Here is a 21,455-nt window from a genome sequence, read left to right as displayed (position 1 = left end):
GCGACCGGCGACGCTGTCAGCCGTGTCTCCGCGGCATTCCGTCCCGTGCTTAACGACAACCATGCACGGCCTGGATGAGGTACCAGATACCTCGTGTGGCATATATGATCAGAACAATTTTTTTGATCATGAACAGGAAAATGAAGGAATTCCTATATTTTGATCACCATCTGTAGGCACGAGCACATGATCATCTGAATTTTTTTTTCTTTGGTAAGATACTAATTGCGTTCAGACAAAACAGGACAGAAGTGAACTAATGCTCAAGCTTGTCAGAACAAAGCAGACTTTAGAGTTTTCTTTTAAGGGGTGTGGGGGTAAAGTTTTAGCGTGTCACATGGGGTGTTCAGATACTAATAAAAAAACTAATTACAGAATCCGTCAGTAAACAACTAGACGAATTTATTAAACCTAATTAATTTGTCATTAGTAAATGTTTACTGTAGCACCACATTGTCAAATCATGGAGCAATTAGACTTAAAAGATCTGTCTCGCAAATTAGTCGTAATATGTACAATTAGTTATTTTTTAGCCTATATTTAATACTTCATGCATGTGTTCAAACGTTCGATGTGCCAGGGCGTAAAATTTAGGATGGGATCTAAACAGACCCTAAATTTCATATATTCTTCGTAGCTCATTTTCTTTGACGTGTATTTTTGTGTCTTACATGTAAGGTCGTAGCTCAATTCACAATCCATGTTTTCTTCTCTCTTCAGACCGGTGGTTTGTTACTCAAAAAATATGCAGTGCTAACTTGGCAACGCTTCCATAGTTCCATCCGGAAATGGAAAGCGGCAAAGCGCCGACTTGAAGCATCAAACGTCTCCTTCCCTTGTATATAGGCAAAGGCGCAGGGGTGGCAGCCATCTCTACATCCATCAGTTCGCGTGAGCTTCCTAAACCCTCGAGAAAACCCAGAGATCAAGAAGCGAGGAGCAAAAAGCCTTGGCTAAGAGAGACACGAGCATGGCCGCGCCGGCGCCGCCGGCGCCGCCACCTCGGCCGCCGTTCAAGGTGCGCATCCGCATCAAACCCGCCCGCGCCGCGAGGGCGGAGGAGGACGCCGGCAAACAGGAGGAGCGGCTTCCGATGGATCACCCGCTCTCCACCACCACCACCACCAAGCGCCGCCCCGAGGGCGAGGAGAGCTCCGGCGCGGCGAGCCAGCCGGCGCCGGAGCGCGTGAATCCCACCGGGACAACCACGCCGGCGGCGCGGGCGGCGGCGTCGTGCTGCGTGAATGAAGAGGCCCTGGCCAGCAGCTCCCACGCCGGCGGCCGCGACGACGGCGCGAGCGCGATCAAGAAATGCAAGGACGGCGAGGGGAGGCAAGAGGACGCCAAGAACGCGCAAGAAAGCTCGGGGATGACAAGCCCGGCCGTGCATTCCGCCAGGGCCACCTCACCGGCGCCGCCGCCGTCGCGCACGAAGAAAGAGACCCCGGTCCGCGCCCATGCCGCCGTCCGCGACGACGACGCGACGCCGCCACGCGCGATCAAGAGCTGCAAGAACGGCGAGCGGGGGCAAGAGAAGGACGCCGAGAGCGCGCAAGGATGCGCGAGGACGAGAAGCCCGCCGGTGCGTTCCGCCAGGGCCACCACACCGGCGGCTTCGCCGTCGCGCTCGAAGAAAGAGACCCCGGTCCGCGCCCACGCCGCCGTCCGCGGCGACGACGCGACGCCGCCACGCGCGATCAAGAAGTGCAAGAGCGACGAGCGGAGGCAAGAGAAGGACGGCGAGAGCGCGGGACAATGCGCGACGACGAGCAGCCCGCGCGTACAGCCCTCACCGACGCCGTCGCCGGCGCCGGCGGCGCGGCCGGATCCCAGTGCGGCGGAGAACTCGCTGCGCGAGGCCATTGAGAGGGCCCGCCCACACATGCGGAGGGACATCGCGCGGCAGAGGGAGGCGGCGCGACGGGAGATCGCCAGCATGGTCAGGACCGTCGAGTTCAACGACCCGTTCATCTCACCGGAGGACGTGAACAAGCCATGATCATGGCGTCCTCCTAACAAGGTCTTTTGTAGCTCGTTTTAGGGTTCGTGATCTCTAGTTGTTAACCATGTGTTAGGGTTGACGCCATTGGCAATCGGCTGTTTTTGTTGTAAACCAATGCCTCAGTTCATGATTCTTTTGTCGAACCGAGCAAATTGCTCTGCTGTACATTGCCTATTCTGTACTGAGTGACGTAATTTCAAAAGATGAATGTCACTATTTCCGTTGAGATTGATTGTTCAAATCAGTAGACATCGTGAACATTAACTGATTAACAGGAGTGTTTCGTCCGACCAGTTAATACAGTATCTACAAACAAATTTTGCATGCGCTGAATTCGGTGAAGTATCATGAACATGTGGGCTAGAGTTTAGGGCTTCAGAACTGCCTGAGGGGAGCAATGGGCCAAACCAAACTGCACATATTCAGGTCCATAGTCCTCTATGAATATATATTGAACTTATTGTATGTTTGATCAAAGTTGTCATTACAATACGCAGACAAAATCAATTCATATTCAGAATACAGATACATTGCGTAACAAAATCACTTGATCGAAAAATTTCTCAGCTTTGGTGAAGCATTATCTAAAAAAGTGTTGTTCAGGGAAGAGAGGTTGACTGTCAACGCAAAGCAGAAACCAATCAGCTCAATTATATCCTCGCCAATGCTGCAGGACTGATTGGAATGATGCCAGAGGATGAGACCAGAGCATCAATAGGAACATCTGTTGAGTTGACTGGGATGATGCCTTCCTCCAAAATTTGCACCGAGTATGAAAGCGCGACTTCAAAATAGAAAATCAGGCCATTAGTCTATCATTTAGCAATAATAGTGCTAGATCGGATTTCATCATTTAAATGTAACTATGAACTGCAACGCACAAAAGTGTGCCCACTAGGTATACGTATTTCATGGGCATGTAGAAGTAAATGAAATGCAATTACAAGCTTTGGTTCAGTTAAATTATAATGTAACTTCTAGTTGACTTGTTAATTCACTACGTGATTAAGGAACTAGTCACCACAATTTAGTTTCTGGTTGGACCAAGAATCCCTGATACCCTTCATAAAAGAATCTGAAAGCTTGTTGGGATCTGATTATGAAATTTGGTTCAGTATTGCGGGCCAAACAAAATAATCATTGTAGTAGAAAATACAAAATAGCATGTTACATCAAGGAACCAACAGAACATATTAGGCTACCAACAGGTTGGCCCCTCTGTTCATGGTGTTGGTGCTACTTCAAAACAGCTCACTTTGGTCCTGTTTTTGACATTAAGGGACCAATAGTAAACTTTCCGTAACTATAATCAACTAAAATGACATAACATGTCAACGATGTGTAATAACAAACAAAAAGAGTCTAAAGTAAACAAAAACAACTGAACTTCTGGAAATCTGCACATCATACCTAGAAGAGGCTGATCCCACCCTTTCTCTTTAGCAAGTTCTTGATATCTCATCAAGAATGTGTCATAGTACCTTCGATGAACAAACATACAAATATATAATTTAGATGAAGGAAAAATTTCAGGCTTTGGTCTAAACAATACTAAGTCAAACTGGCATAAATGAACTATTGGTGACAGGATGGCATTAAAAAGATTTGAAGTTCATGTGCCCCTTGCCATTATATGCATTTTAGATGCACTTGACGAATTGTGGACCATTAAGCAGATTGTGTTAAATCAAATGAGATACAGCCAAAGCACAAAACTAATATGCAGAGACATCATATACTTTCTCCCTAACAGAGGAAATAAAATGCACATCATAGAGCTGTGGAGGCTATAAAATCTAAAAAAGAAAGCAAAGGCCGCACCCACACGAATAGCCTGAGTTCTTCAAACTAACAGCGAATAAAGCACAGAAAGTAAGTTATGAATCTAATTGTCAAGATGCCAACCCAGATTCCACGACTTATGTTTACACAGTTTAGTTTCTAAATCCACACGCTACACTGCAACCATTCAACTACCAGCTCTTACATTTCTTAGATGTTCTGCAGATGTTGTGACAGGTATTTGATTTGTGCTGCTAGACCAAGAACTTTCATCCATGTGGATCACCCTACAACAAGTTTCTGCATCTATAAAGTATGTTTAATTTCCACTGTGGTAGGTAACTTTTCTCTATTACTTGGGTCTGCTAATACACTAGAGCATCCTTGGACTTCATTTTGGAATGCTTGCATGCCAAATATTCAGAGTTAGCAAAATCATGACATGAATAAGTTGTTGAATAGGACCCAAAGTTAGCAATTGAACCACTGCATAGATATTGGATGAAGATGACACTAACAGTATTTGGCAACTTCAATACAGGCAGTTATTAAAGTGAAAGATAGAATAATGTGTAGACCTACCCTCCACCACGTCCTAATCTTCGTCCAGTCCTATCAAAAGCTTGTCCTACATGAATAACAATCATTATTCAATTGAATGTTCAGTGATGGATGCAGTGTATTAAGAGATTGAAGGGCTTACCAGGCAATAGAAAAAGATCAACAGGGGAAGAGGTTGACAACACTGTAAGCATTAAAAGAGGATCAGTGTAATGCATATAAATCATATTAGCTACCCAGTGATGCACTAACTTAATCAACCGAGGAAAAGTTTCATTGTATCACCTAGATAAACTTCATACCTTCTTCACGAGCATTCCCACTAGCATCAAGTGGTGATGGTTCTAGAATGTTCATTGAATTTTTAACTAAATCATCCATGGTAGTGATTTTGAGCATCCGCATATTGCGATTCTTATCTTCCACTCGAGGAACATAAAGATCCTTTGCATGTCCATGTTCTGAAACAAATCAAATTGTTAGAAGCAGGAGAAATCAAGGGGGCATATCTGTATATAGTACTCACCAGAATTTGGGGATAAAACTTCTGACAGTACTTTTGATGTATCAACTTCCCGCAATTGTGCACAGCTTATATAAGCACATAACCGCTTGCTTTCTTTGAACCAAGAAGAGTTCAAAATTGCATTTTGAATAGCCTGGTCTGGAAATATAAGAAAAAACACATCCATAAACTTCGCAAATCAACACAAACAACACCTGTTGTGTTCCAGCAACAGAAGCATAAGTAGCACTGACGTCCGCATTACACTTCAGGTCTTTGAAGAGAAAAATTAACAAAACAAAAATCTACTTCGTTGCAGTTACAGAAGATGGGGGGGGGGGGGGTGTGGAAACAACACAACCAAATATAGTTGGTCCAGCTACAGAAGCAAAGGTAGCAACCCTTTTGTCTTGGTGTCCTTCTGTGATTTTCTCATGACAGGCAGTTCGATTCAATTGTTAAACGACGCCTGCCATCAGGTTGGAATGTCCCTAATGTGATCCTTCTAATGCTAGCTACTGATGAGAGATTGAAGTGTATCGCCAAGTTAAATTTTGCTTGCCTAATGCTTATTCAGACATGATTTTATCATCCTTTTCTGTGAGCGCCAATACTAATAGCCAGCACAGTAAAAGCAGCAGCCCTTGTCGGCAAATCGACGAGCAGCTGGTGGCCAACGGCTCAATCGATTTACATCAGGGACAGCGGAATCAGATGCTTGGGCCATATGAGCGAGAAGGGGGATCACCTTCGCTGGCGCGCTGCTCGGGGGTGAGGGCCCTGAGCGCCCTCCGCACCTCGGACCGCAGCGCGCGCTTCTGGTCGGCGACCTCCTGCGCCGCCGCGGCACTCGACATGGCGGCGGCGGCGGCGGGCGCCGGCACTCGTAGCCGGAGCGAGGGGAGGAGGGCAAGGTGGTGGCGGCGGCGGGGGTAGGTGGGGGCGGATGCGGCGCGGGGCAGGTGGAGGAGGCGCACCATCAGCGAGGCCGCGCCATTTTTAATCATTGCCAGTGTGTGTGCGCCTCTGCCTTGCTGCCGTGTGTGTCTCTCACCGCGCGGTCATCTCTGCCGCCGCAGCGGGTGGAGTCGGAGTGGGCCGGGCCGAAGGTAAGGCCCAGCTACGCTCGACGAAACCTGATTAGAATGGAAAAAGTACACCGAAGGTCCCTCAACTTGTCATCGAGTTACGAAATCGTCCTTGAACTGCAAAACCATATACAACACATCCCCCAACTTACAAAACCAGTGCAAACAATATCCCACGGTAGTTTTGACTCCGGTTTTATCCTATGTGATGGCTAAATCAGCGTAGGATCTACGTGGACCCCACATGTCAGGGTGGCCATGTCATCATCTTCCCTCTTTCCTCCCTTCTCTCTATGCCTCTCTATGATTTTCGATGAATGACCCTATGGTAATGCTTTTATCTCTATTCTATGGACCAGTCAACTTCACTAATGAAAACGGATTACATCTTTCAAAATATTATTTAGTACTACCTCTATCTAAAATTCTTTATATTATTGGATAAATGGAGTATAAGATTAGGTGATAAACATGAATAGTATTTTATGTGTGACTAATTTTTATTTTTTTTATAAATTTTTTAAATAAAACGGATGGTCAAATGTTGGACACGATACCCACGACGACACTTATTTTGGGACGGAGGTAGTAATAGTAGGCTTGTTCTATTAGGGCAAGTACTATAAGCCCCTACATACTGCTCCTAAATTTGCTACATAAGATTAGATGATGAGGTGGAGGAGAGAAGTTAGGAGAGAGAGAATGAGCCACGCCTCATGTAAGGAGTAACCTCTACACAATCTCCAAGAAAAGTGCAAGATGATGTGAGAGTAGACTAATATTGGAGTTTGTGTATTATATGTGATATGTTGTATGTGTTACCTCTTAATTAATAAGAATATGACATGGTCTAAATTAGATGTGACATCCACCTCCACTATAAAACTTGCCCTAAGCTCAACGATCCCCACAACGGATCACACTCCTATGACATAAAGTCATAGGGACGTGGGTCACTGACGTGTGGGCCCAACCCTTATGGGTCCCACATGTCAGTGACAATGTCCCTCTGACTTTACATCAGAGGAGACTCATCCCACAACAACATGGACTGGGGTGTGGAAATTCCATTTGGATTACTTTACTACTAGGGCCTTGTTTAGTTCTCAACTTTTTTTTTCAAACTTCTAACTTTTCTGTCACATCAAACTTTCCTACATACACAAACTTTCAACTTTTCCGTCACATCGTTCCACTTTCTTTAAACTTTCAATTTTAGCGTGAAACTAAAAACAGGCTGTGTTTGCAACCCCTTGTTCCCAACCCCTCTCCCTCGTTTTCCGCGCACACACTTTTTAAACTGCTAAACGGTTTGTTTTTTAAAAATAAATTAATACTTAATTAATCATGCGTTAAGAGCAAGTTTAATAGTAGTATAGCTAATTACTAGCTACAATTCATCTATAGCCAATCTAATAACTCATTCATACAATAGTTACATACTACATTATTAATACCTAGTCCCACCTGTCATATACACACTGTGTCTTGGAATCCATGCTACAGCTGGCTATAAATCTGTAGCTCGCTACTTTTCTTTCTTCTTATTTATCTCTTTAAAATATATTTTGTAGCTAGTTTATAGTCTGCTATTGCACTCGCTCTGATGAACCGCTCAGTTTTGTTCGCAACGATTCATGGCGAACACACCCACAGCCTAGTTCAGAAGTTGATTGCGAAGCTTCCAGGAGAAGCCTGAGGCTAACCTCTGTTCTTTTTCTAACAGCTGGCACGAAAAAGTAAGGCGCGGTGGGGGTGGATGGCATGCATACGTCACCGGACTCCAGACTCGATGGCCCACATGCAGTGAAACAGGGGTAGGATTGTTGGGTGTAAAGGTTCTAAATCGAACTGTGCGTGGCCGTTTTGATCCGACGGTCACAATCAACTGGAAGCTAATCGGACGGCCCATACGATCGTGTGGCACAGCGCTCGAGGATACAAATCACGCCTTCAGGTCTCACGGACCACGCCTCTCCTCTTCTCTCCTCGCAAACTCCTCTGCACTACTGCTTTACCCTCTCCCAGTCTCCCCTCCCCCAACTCCGGCGATGGCCATGGCGGCACCGGCGCGCGACGACGAGGAGCCCCAGGACGGCTACTACTCCATCGTCTACGAGTTGCATGCTCCGGGGGACGACGAGTGGCTGCTCCGGCACCTGTGGAGGGAGGCGCACCCGATGGCGCAGGCAGGCGGGGAGGCCGGGGCCCCGGTTCTCGGGAGGATGATGGCGGCGATGAGGAGGTGGTGGTGGCGCGCGGATCCGCAGCTACATCTCGGGAGGGCCCGTCTGCTTCTCCGCAGGTGGAGGGCGGGCTCCGCCTCCGCGCGCCGCCTCGCGAGGTGGAGGAGGGAGGGCGGCGTCACGCCGCGGGTGCTCCTGCAGTCTGCAGAGGTGGTGGCGGCGCGTCCATCCACAGGTCGTGCTCAGGGGCTTGACGGCCTTGGGGGTCGCCACCATGGTCTTGACGTTCCTCATCCTCAAGGACATCGAAGGCTACTTCGACTTCCTCAGCATCCGTTACCCATTTGGTAAATCCATGGCTTCAAGTGTTCAACTAGGTCGTAGCTAAGCACTAATCTCTGGCTGGATCGCTAACTAATTAGCTACAATCTGTGTGCAGCGCTGCCATCTTTCTTCCTCCGCTACGAGCGGGTGATGCACGACTTCGTTGTGGCGGGCGGGATCACCGTACTCACCCCGTTCATCTGGGGCGCCCTCGTCGCCATCATGGTTGGTCTGGGCGCTGACATGGGCCCGCTTCTGGAGTTAGATGTTCTTGGTATTACCGATCGATTTTGCTATATCTCACTCGAAAGATTTTTCCTTATCTCTCACTCGATTTTCTCACTCAAATTTACAGTGCATTTTCTTGTAAGTTACAGTGTAATTTATGAAACTTACACTGTAACTTTTGTAAGTTACACTGTAATTTTTGAATCTTCGCATGTAAATTTTAAATTTTGTATTGGATTTGGTCTTTTTCTTGAGGATATGGTAATTTAGTGTCCATTACGGTGTTTCTTAATTGCTTTTTCTTTTTATTATATCTATCGGATTTTAATCCAAAGATTAAAAATCTGTGGGATACGATCATAAAAATCTTTCGAAAGATGTATAGGTACTCCCATTACCGATGGTCTGCAGCTAGATGGCCGCCCTGTGGTGCCGGAGCCGGAGCAGCAAGTCCATCAGCCGGATCCGGATGAGCCCGAGCACGTGTACCGCGTCGTCCTGCACGGCGAGGAGTTCACGTTCCTCACCAACATTCCGAGAGCCAAGTTCTATCTCCTGATAGCTGCTGTTTTTGTCGTCGTTTTCTTGTTCCACCCCTTCAGCGCTGAGACCTGAGAGCGGTATGATCCTAATTTCTTATTACTATACATTGAATTCGTGTTACTCTGTTGCATTTCAATTTCGTCGCCGACTTCAAAGCATGTGCCTGTGTATTGTTCGATTGCTTGTACAGATTTGTTGGTTGGCGATGAGTGATAGTGCTTCCAATTTTAGATGCTCTGATGTTCAGTTATGCTGTGATTGCATGGTTAGCAAGCAGTCCATATGTCATTTGATCAACTGTTGCTTTCTTTCAGGAGTACAGTAACCACACCAATTTTTTGTGAAATTTGATTTCGTTCCTAGACATGCCATTTCGATTGTAAAGCTATGTTAAGAATGCAAGTGTTCCTTACCAATATTGTGTGCAACTGCACTAATTTGCTGTGCATGCTTGTTCAGTAGTCAGGTTTTAAGCCACCTCTTGCTTTTTTTTAAGCCCTTGAAGTTACAATGCATTTCTTTTGTTATGGTTAGCTATATGACCATTGGTCACTGCTGCATGTTAACTTGTTAAATTGCTAGTGTCCCTACCAAATATACCAACTGCATCATCGAGTGCTGTTGTGATTCTAATCCCTGTGCAGCTGTGCAATGATATGTTGGGGCATGCTTGTACAACCATATAGGTTCCTGTGGCTTATAATTTCATTTCTTGTTGTGATGCTTATCTGTGCAGTTATAACCCATAGCTTAGTGATTCGATTTCTGGATCAATATCCACTGCAGTTATAGTACATTTCTTTTGTTATGGTTAGCTATATGAACATTGGTCACTGCTATACTAGTTGCAACTGTGCCTACCAGAATTTCTTTTGTGTTGTAGTGATTTTAAGTCCTCTGTGCAATTATACTGATCTGTTGGGCATCCTTTTGTGCAACAATATAATACAAGTCCCTGTGGCTTAATGGTTTTGTTTCTAGTTCAATGCCCATCAGCCCATTACCATTAGTGTGCGTCTTTAATTTTGATCTATTTTGTGGCTTCTGTGATTTTAAACCCATGCCTAACTGAACAATTGATGTGATTATCAGTTTGTTCATGTCTCAGGGGCGGGCGCTTCTAACAAAGTTGGGGCTCTCTCAAATCGGCGTCATGTCTTTGGTTTCGGTTTCAATCTTTAGAGTACTTCTCCTCGGCTACGGTTGTGTTACTTTGGCTAGCTGTTCGCATGTTCTGATACGCTAACGTTCTGGTCTTTTACTCTTTTGCAACAACCCTTGATGGAACATTACATAGGAAGTAGCTGCTGGAGTAGTATTAAGAGGCACTTAGTACCATCTGAGATCTGAGACCACCTTAGTTGGAACACTATTAGGAAGTACCTGTCGTAGTTATTACACTATTACTCCTAGTACCATCTGATAACTGCGATATGTGACTTTACCTGTTTTGATGCTTGTCAAAACTAGTAGTAGTACTCTATCATATATGTGCTGAGATGAACCATTGCACCATATATGGTGCAAGCTAAACAGAACATTGGAGTGCAGTCTGCTTTTTCTTATGCATTTTTGTCAAGCTGAAATGATGCATGTTCTCCCAGTTGTCCACACCGCTCAATGTACTTGCTGTTGTCGCTTGTGTAATCAGATATTACCATGTTCTCCCTTGAAATTAAGGAATTAGTCGGCCATATCATTTATGTTGGTTCAAATGTTGAGAGGGATTGAAGCGGTAACACTTTGTTTGGTTTTGTCACTATCCACAAACTAATCGGGGGCTCGGGGCATGTTTGGTTTGTACTATATGTTGTGTTACAAAATCTGTTATTCTTTAGGGGAAAATTCTATTGAATTGCTCTGTGGTGTTTAGTACACGAACTATGTTTATACCGGTCCAAGCTCTAGGTGGGCCTATGAAAAACCTGGTTTGTTTTGGGCTAAAATCCGTGTCTGAAGTAACCAGGAATAAAGGTGTCGCGTACAAATGCTGTACTAAAGTAGAGAAAACTAAATCATTTCTTTAAAAAAACACAGTATAAATCGTTCCCAAACGCCCGTGTGTTTATCCTATAAACATATACTCTATCCCTATGAGCACCTCTAGAATATTGGACTGTTATATTTTGAGATTGATGAAGTTGCTGCAAGCGTCTCATTTGGACTCATTTGGATATGTTTGGGCAGATCCTAGTTTATTTTTCTCTGTTTTAGGGTGGGTATTAAGCCTTACATAGGATATGTTGAAAAGAAAAGAAGAATAACAAACGAAAAATAGTTCAGAAAACGGGTCATCGTTGCGATCGAACTCATGACCCCTTTTCGCATGTATAAAGGTACGATCATACGATAAATTCGTATGTTATATATCACATTAAAATATTAGTACTGATAAATTCTACAGGTCTTTTAAATACTCATGAAAAATCTACAGTTAGACTTAAATCCTATTGCCCTACAAACGAAGCAAAAGGTACCACAAATATCGGGTCTCCGCTCGGTAAAAAGATATTTAAACACGATTTCCTCGGTTCACAATTATAAGACCAATAAAGAATATATTAGAACGGAAATATTTTGGAATTTTATTACAAGACAAGTTCATCCACGCTATCTTTAAAAGTTTAATCGAGAAATTAGAAGATACATTGATAGTCAAAGTTTAAACACCTTAATAGTTCGCGAAACGATACTTTTTAAGAGGAAGTATATATGGGATCCGGCTAACAAAGAACTACTCCCTCATTCCTATTCAAATTCGTGGTACTAAAAATGTTACACCCGATCAAAATTATTATAATATGCAAAAAAAAAATATTAAAAAAATATTTGATCTAACCATGCAACTAATAGGTGTGACATAACATAGTAAATGCATATTTGATCAAACCTTATAATCTGATAGTATGTTTTTACAAACTAATGATTAAGTTTTTATTTCGACGATACAGTACTTGAAAAAACAAAACAAGTAGATGGCTTGCCACAGAAGCAAACAACCGAAATTTTCATTTGTAGTAATATTCTTTTCCAAAATTAATTAAATAGTAATTCTAAATAGGGATTTTGAGAAATAGGAAGGACGCCAGTTAGAAGAGCGTCCACATGCGGACGCTTGGGAGGATAGCGTCCAGTTCGGGACGTAGTTTGTAACAGCGTCCAGCTGTTTGGGCCAAACACAGCATGGGCCTGCGTCCATGTGCATGGGAGCACACAGTAAACACTTATATAAACCAAATCTTTGAACATCCACGTGGTGTTTACTGTTTAGCTTATAGTCCATATAATTTGTTTAGAACAATCTTATACTAACAGATATTGAACAAATTTAGTACTTCCTCTGTTTCACAATTTAAGTCATTCTAGCATTTTCCACATTTATATTGATGCTAATAAATCTAGATAGATTTATATGTCTAGATTCATTAGCATCAATATGAATGTAGAAAATACTAGAATGACTTACATTGTGAAACGGAGGGAGTAGTTAATTTCAGTAGTATGCATATTGGCTTCGGTCCTTTAATAACGCAGTAGTCTAATAAATCCATGGATAGTTTGTAGCCGTTTTCAACCAATAGATAATGTCAACGAGCTAGCTATCAAGAAATTCCACCAGCAACACCACATGACAACAATAGTATAAATAAAAAACCCAGGGTTTTTCCTCAATTGCATTAGCATGCATTTCATTGAATTGTGGTGGATTATCTTTTTTTTTCGAACGGTCAGGCCGTTGCCGACGTTTTATATAAAGAAGAAGGTGTCTCATTTTAAGGAGAAAATGAGACCAAACCTTACAATGCATGGTTAATTAGGGAAACTGGGTGAAAACCTCAACACTCAAACCTAAGCTACCAACACCGCGAAAAAAGAAAAAATGGCGGAGCCCAAAACAGCCATCGATAAAGAGCTTGTTGAAAGCGACACAAAGGCTTCGACTTCGCGAGGCAAGTGTTATCGTTGCCGAGCTTGTCGCCTAGCGACACAACAGCTTCGACTCCAGAGCTATCACATCATCGTTGCCAAAGGCATCGAAGAAAACGAGCAAGACACCGAATGTCCACTTTGAACATCAGCCCAAGCCACTTGAGCACTACTACTTGTAGATAGCTAACACCAACCTCCCTCGAAAACTGCAACGTGTTATCGTTGCCAAGCTTCATCGCATCCCAATAAAGCAGCTTCGACTTCACCTTGAAGAAAACGAAGAAAGTTGGATGCTTGCCACATCCAAGAGCAGCACCCAGGAGACGAAGGCCTCGCCGAATAGCTAGGCTTATAGAGCTTTGACATGGGGGTCCATTGTAAAATCAAAGGTGTTTTTGATTATTATTCTGTGATGAACAATTGGCATCGGAGGTTATTGGTTTTGTTATTTGGAATTTATTCACGAAGTGGTTTTGGAGATGATTGGATTTTACAGGTGAATGGCTCCTGGCTCTCCTCAAGCTAAATACCTGCCAAACTCTTTTTTTTTACCAAACTCTTAATTACAGTACAAAGTAGCACACAAGAGTTAAGGATGTGTTTGGTTGGGCGGACGCGCGCGGCGGTGGATGCGAGCGGTGGCGGCGGCGGACGCACTGCGGCGTGCGGCGGCAGATGCGGGCGGTGGGGTGAGGAGGAGCGGCGGCGGATGCGCGCGGCGGCGGCGGCAAACGCAGGCGGCGGGGTGAGGAGGAGCGGCGGCGACGACGAAGTGGGGAGGAGAAGGAGCGACGCCCGTGGGAGAAAAAAGAAGCGCGAACCGTTTTTTGTGTAATGGCAGAGGTGGGTAATTTTTCCCCCAAAAGCAGGGGGTAGAGGTGATTTTGATTTGTACTACCTTAAAAGCTGGCTTTGGGCAAAAGCAGCTGTAGCTTTTGGGCGCTTTGGTTGGCTTTTGGCTTTTTCAAAACCAAAAGCAGGTTGAAAAGCCCAACCAAACACACCCTAAGGGTGCATTACGAATTGATTCTCGGATTGGCTACTCCCTCACCTATCATAAGCACATTATCCGAACTGCTAAAGGATATATTTTTTCAAAATAGCATTTTATATAAAATTACTTAAAAATTAAATAAATCTATTTTGTTTGTACTAGTTAAGTTTCGGGTGTCATTGAAAATATGATCCGAAAACTCCAGGATTTTTGACTCTGCGCTCTCTTTTATCTCAATGATTCTGGAGTTCATTCTCTTAGAGGGTCATCTGTGGTCTTTAGCTAGGGTTGCCACTTTTGGGAATTTCTTGGGAGCGTAGCGTGGCTCTGCCCCTTTCTATTGTTATGAGTTGCGTTTAGCCGCCTGTTAACGCCAAAATTTGGTAAGCCCGAAGTCATCATCGGTTTAGAGTCAGTATCGACTTTAGAGTACTGAAATCAGCCGATGGGAGTCGTCAAGTCGCCAGCAGTCGTGTTCTTGATGGAGTCGGATCAATTAAAGGAAGCTTATTTAAGAAGAGTCCGAGTTCAAGGAGGATGCGGCATGGCAAGTTATCTATTAATTAGGAATAGTTTATTAGTTTTCTTTTATCTTTAAGAAAGTGTGTTTAGTGTCCGATAAGGACTTTATGTTTTCCTTTTATCTTTAGGAAAGTTTTTTTTATTGTCCTGCAAGGACTAGTATCTACCCATGGGTATAAATATGTACACCCGGGGTTATTGTAATAAATCTCTCGATCAATACTACTCTCAGCGCATCGCCACCCTCTTTACCGAGGTTTTTACTTATCTTCCAGCGGAATATGGCACCTGACGCGGGGCTGCATCGGTTCAGTTCGATCTCCGGTGAAGGGGTAAGTCCTACGTTCCACTGGCCCTGGTGAATCTATCGGCTACATTAGTGTTGTTCAAGGCTGCATTGCTTCGATCTCTTAGATCGCTCTGGTTTGGTTGATATATTTGTCTACCTAATATCTCAATTCTATTTCTAGTTGCATTGTGTTTAGAGACGCATCGACTTAGTTGTGACTGTCTCGGTTAGGTCCGATCTTCTGTCTTAGCCGATATATCTCTACAATCACAATGTTGTTGTAAATAGATTTGTTATATCCATCACATTAGACAAATCTATTGGCTCATCGAGTATTAGATTATTATATACAATTTCGTGCTGCATCGGTTAGGTTCGACCTACTAGATTGTTGTTGATAATATAAATCTTGTTAAGCCGATAGGTTCATACTAGTGTTTTATCGGAGTGCTAGCCGATAAGTTATCCGGACGTTGCATCGGTTTATAAGGATCGCATGTACATATAATATATAAGTTGGATTTAGCCGATGACAACAAAGGTTTCATTGATCTATCTAATCTTGTGGATTTAATAACATCGGACCTCCAGCCGATGTATGCTTTAACCTTCGGATCGATGCTCATCTATAGTATATCACATTGTTAGCCGATTGGTTTCTACCGGATTATATTATTGTTATATTGCATCATCATCAGCCGACTGTCTTTATATTATTGGACATATTGCTGATAGCTCAAAACCCTATCTCTATCGGCTGACATCGGCATCGGCTGGAATTACTCCATCGGCTTGTCAGCCGATCGGTTGTTTGATCTGTTGTTTACATATCTTGTCAGTTGCAGGATCAAACTGACTGGCACGCCCGCATCTCATCAAGGTCTTGGACCTGCACTGGAGCTAAGCAGATCTCCCAGGCCAGTGTCTGATTTTCGCATCAACACCGCCATAGTAGTTTTTTCCTAAGCTTCAGTTTCTGTTTTGTTTTTTCTCCCTTCCCTTGGCATAAGCTGGTATGGCTGATTGTGTTGTGTAACAAAAACTCCTTTTCTTTTAATATATTGACGTGCAATCTTTTTGTGCGTTCGCGAAAAAAATATGATCCGACATGCATATTTAAACGAGAAATTTGCATATATACCACGGTTAAAAACCGGCTTCACTATAATACCATCGCTCAAATGGGATTCACCCAAACGCCATTCTCAAGATGTGGGCGTTCTCTACAATGCCATTTTCACCATTTGTTGCATTTCCAAACCATTTTCCACCAAAATAATATTTTGGCTGACCGTTTTGACCCTGGAACTGGTTGAACCGAACCACACACACGAGGGACGCCGCTGCCGCTGCCCAGATGTGCCGCTCGCCTCTCAACACGATGATGCGGCCTCCTCCCCCGCCATCCGCGCCGCCGCCTTCCCCGCCTCGCGCCGTCTTCCCCTCAGCTCGCTGCTGCCTTCCCTCACCTCACCGCTTCCTTCCCTCAACTCGCCGGAAGCGGCTAGTGACGGTGGCCAAGCTGGCGTTCCCGGCCGAGTTGAAGGCGCACACATTGCATCTCGTCGACAACGGCGGCGAGCTCATGCTCGTGCACCACTGCTTCGGGACGACGCGCCGAGGTGCGGGCGGCGGCGGCTTCAACCTATTCAACGATCGTCTTACGAGTTTCTACTACACGCACCGAGTAGATCTGGACGCGAAGAGGAGGAGAGCGCTACGCGTCGGACGTACAGCACGAGACGAAAAATCGGACACATCCACGAGCAGTCCGATCCGCGCGCACGCCATCCGCCATCCAACATCATCAAGCATGCATGCATGCAAAACTATTTTAACCTACCTTTTCTCTTAAATTATTTATTCAAATTATGATCCGATTGTACCATTAAATTCGATGCAATTAAATCTTTAAAACAAGACCACATATGAATATATTCCGGTGAAAAAATATTAGCTTATTATTGAATTATTTTTAAATGTTGCACGCTGTTCACCAAGTATATCAGAATTGTTTCACTAAGTAGATCGAATCATCGAAAATGTTTCAATCGTTTAAATCGGACGTTGTTTCACCTTATATAAAAACATTGTTTCAGCAAATAGCGAAAGAATGTTTCAAGTCATTGCAACATTTGATCTATATAAAGTGAAATATTTTTTGTGGAACAAAAAATAAAACGAATTCTCTTAATAGATTTCCATAATATGTGGGTGATTTATTGCAAAAGAATTTTTTAATTCACGGCAACATTAGATCTATACATAAACATTGTGAGTACATTAGGTGAAACATTTTTAGTGGAACATTGTGAGCACACTAGTGGATACTTGTTGAAACACTTAACCAACATATATATGTAACATTTACGAATAAACCAGTGAAACACAATAAACTACTTACTAAAACATACAAATAGTACCATGAGATACATTAAGGAAAGATATATACATCGCGACACTAAATAAATATGTGCAGCATAATAAAATTTCAGCTAAAACATCTAATTTTCATATGTGAAACATTAAGTTTAATTGGTTGAAACATATGTGTGTTTTTTTATTATAATATAGTCATGTGAGATCTTGTTGTAAAGATTTAATTGTAACGAATACAATGGTATAATCGGATCGTAAATTGGATGAGTAATTTAGAAGAAAATCATTTTTCAAGTTTGCTAAAAGGGTGTTATGTACATGCAAGTAACCTTGTATCATCTCTCTCACGCATATTAATACCTAGAAAGAAAGCACATGTAAGAGAGAGAGGACCTGACAAAAGCTGCATGCAGCAAAGTCAAAGAAAGATGTGTCCGATTTTTTTTTCTCAAAATCAGATGACGAAGCATTTTCCCCGAAGAGGACGGTGTCTTGCCGTGGGCTGGGCGTCCGCCGCCGCGCCGCGTTCCTCGGCAGGAACCGCACGCTGTCCGTGTCCGCCGAGGTGTTCCCCGCCATTCGCGCTGACACCATCTATCTGCAGGGGATGCCTGAGCAAGAAGAGGCTCACCTGAGGTCGTATGCCTGAGCGCTCCATTGATTGGGCCAACCCGGCTGGCATTGTTGACTATCTGTGCAGGTACGTCTCATGCTTCAGCTGTGGATGAATTCATTCGTTTGTTCGCAGCGATTCTCTGTCATCGCCATGAAGAAGCAGCTGCAAGACGAGATACAGCAACATGAAGAAGCACACGCAGGTGCTGGGCTGGAAGCCTGGAAGTGGAAGGGAAGGCCGAGGGGAGCTCGGGCTGTTAATTCCAAGTATCATGGGCTGGAATGGGCCATGTAATAGCTAAACAATAGGTCCAGTAATGTGAGAGAAAGAGTGGTTATCACATCCCCGATCCGGCACCACCGTACAACAACAGCAGGATGCACCACAGGATAAGGGTGTGAACCGTCACTTGCGAAACAGCAATACCAATCCCTGTTTCAGGGTATCAGCCCAAACGTCCTGCTTAGCCTTTTGTAGCTAAAACTTCCATAATGCGTCAGTTGAACACCAAAGTGAAAGCAAGAAAATTATTGCATGTCCAATTATATACTCCTAGGTTGGAGACTTGAGCATATAACCACTCTGAACCTGAAGTGTGACTTGAAACTTGTACCAATACTAATGCCATCTGTGCAGTGTACATGTTATTTTAAGTTCTACAAGTGCCATATGCCACAAGCTAGTCTTCTGATGTGTTCCTACTGCTGTCAGTAAATGGCCAGCATACTACTAGTCTTGGTCAAATTTTAGTCACGTGGTTGAGGTTCACATTTGTTTTAGTACAACCAAAACAAAAATGATACTTCAGGTTTATTCAAGAAATTCTGCCATTGGCTGATGCTGATAACTAGTGCCTAGTGGCTCGGCAGTATTATATTTTCCTGATGTTAACTAAGAGTTCAGCATAAAGAGCATATGGTATACCTTTTGCAAGCAACACACAATCGAAATAATATCCAACCAAACGTATTCTAGTTTTTCTTGTACTGATTGTGATACATGCAAGTATAATCATGATATGACTGAACAGATCAGTTTGCTGTTCGTGCAGATTTGGCGAATCCAAGGCAGGAATTTCTTACACCTACACAATGCCCTTTCCTTAATAAATTCTAATTGTAGAGATTTTGTTCAGATCATGATAAGATTTGCAAGTGCCACTCTGTCCGTTGATCTTTTCTATATAGTTTATGATCAAGACCATTTCAGATGTGGTATTTGGCATCTAGATTGACAGAATTTATGGGATTGACTGTGTTTCTGACTGGTCTAACAGTGGAGTGGATAAATGTTTATGCTTGGATCTATTGCATGACAGTGATATCTAGGCAGCAATGCTTCCAAGTTCCAACTGTCTCAGAAAAGAAGACAAGTCAAAGTCTGAAACCCAGTCTAAAGAAGCAAAGGAGCCACAAGAAAAGATGCTCCAGCAATAATGCCCCATCCCAGCAGTCAATACTCAATAGAGTGGAAAACTTGAGGAATTCTTGACAAGAACTAATACAGGTATCGAGGAACAACTCCAAAAATGATATTTTTCAGCTGTAGTATATAGATTGTCTGAAATAACTAGACAAAAGGTGAAAACTGTTAAGTCTTTTGTCCATTCTGAAAAGCACAGACTTTTCTCTTAGCACGTTTTCTAGAAGTATGAAAAGGATGAAGGGCTGCATCCACATAGTACTCCTTTTCTCTTCCTTGAGGTGCATGAACTTCTATATTGGGCATGGCTCAGACTTAAGATGCTGTAGAAACTTTTATACGTGTGTTTTAGCAATACAATTGCCAATGCTGAAAAATAAAATAGAAAATGTAGGATCGAATCACAAGAACTAAGCCAACCAGAGGGGGGGTGAATGATTGGTATACCCAAAAACCGAAAACTTTTAGCGGAAATAAAAGTTACCCTTGAAATCGACGGATCGCGGTCTGACCGAAGTTGTCCTGCCGGTCTGACCGCCTGGTTGCCGTCGGTCTGACCGCGGTTATATCTCCGGTCCGACCGCCGAGATCAGCTGATGCTCGCTGTCGCCGCCGCCGGTCTGACCGCCGTGCTCCCGCTGGTCTGACCGCCGAAACCCAGTAAACACAAATCGAAGAACTCTTAAAGTAGATGATGACTTTATTGATTCTCTCTGTGTTTACAAAGTGCACCAACAGCACTCCTTACAAAAATTTCGACTAAACTCGAAACCCTAACTCAAAACTCAACTCAATTGCTCTCAAAAGCGATACCGGGAAGCCTCACGCTCCCCCTCTATTTATACATGAGGTAGGCAGCCTAAAGCCACGAACCAAACTCATACTAAGAGTCCTAAACACCTTAGGAAACCCTCTAGTACAAGAAAGAAACTTTACATAATCAATCGTACCAAATTTGGACTCCTTCCAAATTCGACTCCGCATCCCATACGCACACAATAACTCCATCGTATGCCATATGGAATCTCCATCAACCACGTGCATCAACTCTAGCCTAAGTATCTCGCATGATCTCTGACCACCACGGACGTCGTCTTATCCCCAAGCCGACTCCCGGTCCATCACCGCAAATACTCTCCCGAGACATCGAGTCACCTACACATGGAACAAACAAAGAAACCATATTCCGAGACCAAGCTATCTCCAACTTGACTCATTAGCAGCAAACAATAGTATTACATACGTATAGTATCCATCTAGAAGTCATAATCATGAAATAAACTCGGATATCCAAATAAACAACCCGAAACCGAAACCGACACAGTGTCGGCCGGTCAGACCGCGGGCTGCGCCAGTCTGACCGCGCATTACATGCCGGTCTGACCGGCTACCAGAGCTCGGTCTGACCAGTCACATGAAATAATGAATCCTGCGATCACCTGTGAATTCAATCATCTCCAAAACCACTTCGTGAATAAATTTCAAATGACAAAACCAATAATCTCCAATGCCCAATTGTTCATCACAGAATAATAATCAAAAACACCTTTGATTTTACAGAAAACATCAAAATCAACTTTAAAATTAACTTTTAAAATTTAAATTTTGGATACGGCTGATAGAAAAGATGGAACTGACGATGCAATTGCCGTTCTTGCCTCTATCCCTATATAAGTGCATTTTTAACACTCTAGTTTTTTGTCAAAATAAGTCACTTCTAATGTACTACATATCCTATCAATCACTTCTTATTTAAATTTCTCTTCATTTACCCCCAACCAACCAACACTAACATCCCTTATTTAATTAAGGGGCATATAAGTCATTTATTTTATCTATTCCCTCCGTCTCAGAATATAGCAATTTAGAACCGGATGCAGGGGCGGAGGTAGAGTATGGAAGGGGGGGCACCCAGGAACCCGGTTAAGAAAATTTTTTAGTTATAACTCACCGATTTTCACCATGTGTGCACCCCCTCAATATAAACTTAGATACACGCATCAACTTAAACTTGATCTAAAGTAGAGTAAATTAAATAAGAGGCACTATCCTCTATTTCGTTCTAGCTCCGCGCCCTTTGGATG

General features: G+C 43.5%; 3 protein-coding genes across 6 annotated transcripts; 2 read left to right on the top strand and 1 right to left on the bottom strand.

Annotated features, from left to right (window-relative positions):
• The first annotated feature begins 970 nt into the window (after positions 1-970).
• On the top strand, positions 971-1,999 carry LOC9266643 (uncharacterized). Its single transcript, XM_015790554.1, has one exon. It carries the CDS (start codon positions 971-973, stop codon positions 1,997-1,999), a length of 1,029 nt encoding a protein of 342 aa, XP_015646040.1.
• A 424-nt stretch (positions 2,000-2,423) lies between these two features.
• Positions 2,424-5,886, bottom strand: LOC4343714 (5-formyltetrahydrofolate cyclo-ligase, mitochondrial). Its single transcript, XM_015789591.3, has 7 exons — positions 5,599-5,886; positions 4,872-5,009; positions 4,648-4,806; positions 4,488-4,529; positions 4,367-4,412; positions 3,413-3,483; positions 2,424-2,786 (listed from the first exon to the last, which is right to left on the bottom strand). The coding sequence occupies exons 1-7, from the start codon at positions 5,855-5,857 to the stop codon at positions 2,653-2,655; spliced, it is 849 nt and encodes a 282-aa protein (XP_015645077.1). The 5' UTR covers positions 5,858-5,886; the 3' UTR covers positions 2,424-2,652.
• A 2,023-nt stretch (positions 5,887-7,909) lies between these two features.
• LOC107281704 (uncharacterized) lies at positions 7,910-10,784 on the top strand. Of its 4 annotated transcripts, none has more exons than XM_015790867.3 (4): positions 7,910-8,471; positions 8,564-8,673; positions 9,062-9,296; positions 10,328-10,784. In XM_015790867.3, exons 1-3 carry the CDS (start codon positions 7,990-7,992, stop codon positions 9,289-9,291), a joined length of 822 nt encoding a protein of 273 aa, XP_015646353.1. In that variant the 5' UTR covers positions 7,910-7,989; the 3' UTR covers positions 9,292-9,296; positions 10,328-10,784. The 4 variants fall into 4 exon arrangements, with proteins under 4 accessions (XP_015646353.1, XP_066168263.1, XP_066168264.1 ...); XM_066312166.1 differs by having other exon boundaries at positions 10,312-10,451; XM_066312167.1 differs by having other exon boundaries at positions 8,099-8,471; positions 8,564-8,722.
• The last annotated feature ends 10,671 nt before the right edge of the window (positions 10,785-21,455 follow it).

Source organism: Oryza sativa, chromosome 7 (assembly GCF_034140825.1).
Source record: "Oryza sativa Japonica Group chromosome 7, ASM3414082v1".
Lineage (NCBI taxonomy): Eukaryota > Viridiplantae > Streptophyta > Magnoliopsida > Poales > Poaceae > Oryza > Oryza sativa.
The sequence above is the reverse complement of the archived record's forward strand: the minus strand, read 5'-3'. Positions and strand labels throughout refer to the sequence as shown.